This window comes from Helianthus annuus, chromosome 13 (assembly GCF_002127325.2).
Source record: "Helianthus annuus cultivar XRQ/B chromosome 13, HanXRQr2.0-SUNRISE, whole genome shotgun sequence".
Taxonomy (NCBI): Eukaryota; Viridiplantae; Streptophyta; class Magnoliopsida; order Asterales; family Asteraceae; genus Helianthus; species Helianthus annuus.
In genome coordinates this window covers 120809218-120811425 of record NC_035445.2, presented here as the reverse complement: position 1 = coordinate 120811425, position 2208 = coordinate 120809218, and the positions used below count along the sequence as shown (strand labels likewise).

Sequence of the window (2208 nt, the reverse complement as noted above, 5' to 3'; positions counted from 1 at the left end):
CTAAACGATAAGTACGATATTATAAATATTATTTTATTTCCTTGAAAATCAAGCAATATATGTAAAACCTATTCGAGTATCACTTGATTTCTATCCATAAAGTTTGAAGGAATATTTTCCACTCAATATCCGGAAAGTTTTAAGGAACATTTTCAACTCAATAATATATAAGTTGTGCATGCATGCATGCACATCAACCCTCTCACACAAAAGTGCTTATTTCCCAAATTTTTTCATACGTTTAAACATGGCAACACCATCAAGTTCCAACAAGAAGATCAAATTCTACTACGGTTATGGCGGCACGATCACACCTTCTAAGAGTAGCGGCAAACTAAGATACGAAGGAGGCACGAATGGGATTCTAAAGGTGGACCGAGGCATTACTTACACGGAGCTCGTTGTAAAGTTATGGGATGCGTGTGGACCGTCTATGCTTTTGAGGTGTAAGTTGCCACATGATGATCTTGACTCGTTAGTTAATGTCAGGTCGGATGAGGATCTTGCATATGTTCTTGAAGAATACGATCAATGCAGTGAAGATTTGAAGATCAGAGCCATTCTCGACGACACACTAAGGTTTTCTTGGGCTAGTGACCAGTTGTACTGTTTCAGGCCTAAGGATTTTCTCATGCAAGTCCACACAGTTGAGGCTAGTCGTTGATGGTTCAGCCAAGTTAACATGTGATGTTGCATTTTAGAATTTAGTACATTGGATCATGGTTATTTCTTGAATGTTTTATGTATGTTTCTTAAATGTTTGGATTGTAGAATGTTCGTGTTTGTGACTAATTTGTGTACTATGTTTAATATATTGATCCAGCAACTTTTCGTTAATTTCTTGATTCTAACATAGTTTTAAACGTAGTATCGTTTCTAATTCATTATTGTACCTATATTTGATGCAGATTTCTATCACAAATGAGCTGTATTCATATAATGTTTTTTGGTTTAATAATACACTTAAAAGAATTTCAGAACAAAAGTCACTTCTAATAAAACTTCTGTATAGACTGCTGCACAGGAGTTTCATCAATAGTTTAGTTAACTAAATGATAGAGCATTTAAATATAACTCATTACCCAATAAATTTACGGTATTCAACACTTATAGAAAACTAGATGTGGTAAAACGGGCGAGTTGGGCAGGGTTGGCCCTGAGAATTCATGTACCCTGTTTGAGCTCGAAAAAACGTGCCCTTAGGCCTTAACGAAATTGGGTATTGGGCTCACTAAAAGTCTAAACCTAACGCCAATGGGCTAGTAACTAATCTAAATCATAAAAATAGTTTTGTAAGTGAGCCTATGTTGGTGTTTGTATGAGTATACCCTATTAATTTATTTATTTTTATTACACAATGCATCTATCATTTTCTTGAAACTTTAGGTATGCGAATTTGATCGGAGAAGTTTGCTTTGGAAGTGTTTACAAGGGTTGTTTGGAATCAAGGAAGGTAGATGGACTAGGGAATGTTCATGGTCGAGTTCAACCATCAAATGCTAGCAAAAAGGCTCTTTTAATTGGTTCCCATCTAGAAACTTTATTATATGTTGTTATTTAGACAATAAACTAGGTTTAACCCCCAGCCGCGTTGCGGCGGGCTCTCTTAGCGAACATGAACACGGCAGTGTCTTTTAGCAAACGTGTTGTCTCTTAGCGAACATGAACATGGCAGGGTCTCTTAGCGAACGTGCTTCAACCTGTACGTTGCGGGTTAAAATACTTTTTTTATTGTCAAAACACGCCTTAATTTTAACCGCAAAAGGTGAAAATATAATCTTAAACTACTTTCCGTAGGTTCTATGGTACAACATGCTTTGAATAATCATCACTAGTTGTAACACCCGTGTGAACACACGGGTATGTTTAATAACGATCGAAAACAAATACTAAAAAACAGATTATAAGATATCATTTAAATTCTTTGCATTTAGTTACATATCTTTATAAAACAATGTTAATAACAGTATGTGTTAGTGTACATGTTTGATATAGAAATAAGCTAAGTTGGTTCCACAACAGCTTTTGTCTCAGATGCATCCTTAGCATCATCCTGATAGAAACAGTTATAAGTAACAAATGTATTATGTTTAGGATCAAAACGTTAAACCAAATACAAAAGCTCACACACTTCATCCGAGTGGCCACTGAATTAAGACTCAGTGTTTGAGTCAACTTCATTTTCAACTCCAACATCACCATGGAAAG

The 2208-nt window shown here is 35.6% G+C and overlaps 1 protein-coding gene across 1 annotated transcript; it reads left to right on the top strand.

Moving 5' to 3' along the window:
• Window positions 1-247: 247 nt before the first annotated feature.
• On the top strand, window positions 248-664 carry LOC110901618. The gene has a single exon (XM_022148430.1). The coding sequence runs from the start codon at window positions 248-250 to the stop codon at window positions 662-664; it is 417 nt and encodes a 138-aa protein (XP_022004122.1).
• The last annotated feature ends 1544 nt before the right edge of the window (window positions 665-2208 follow it).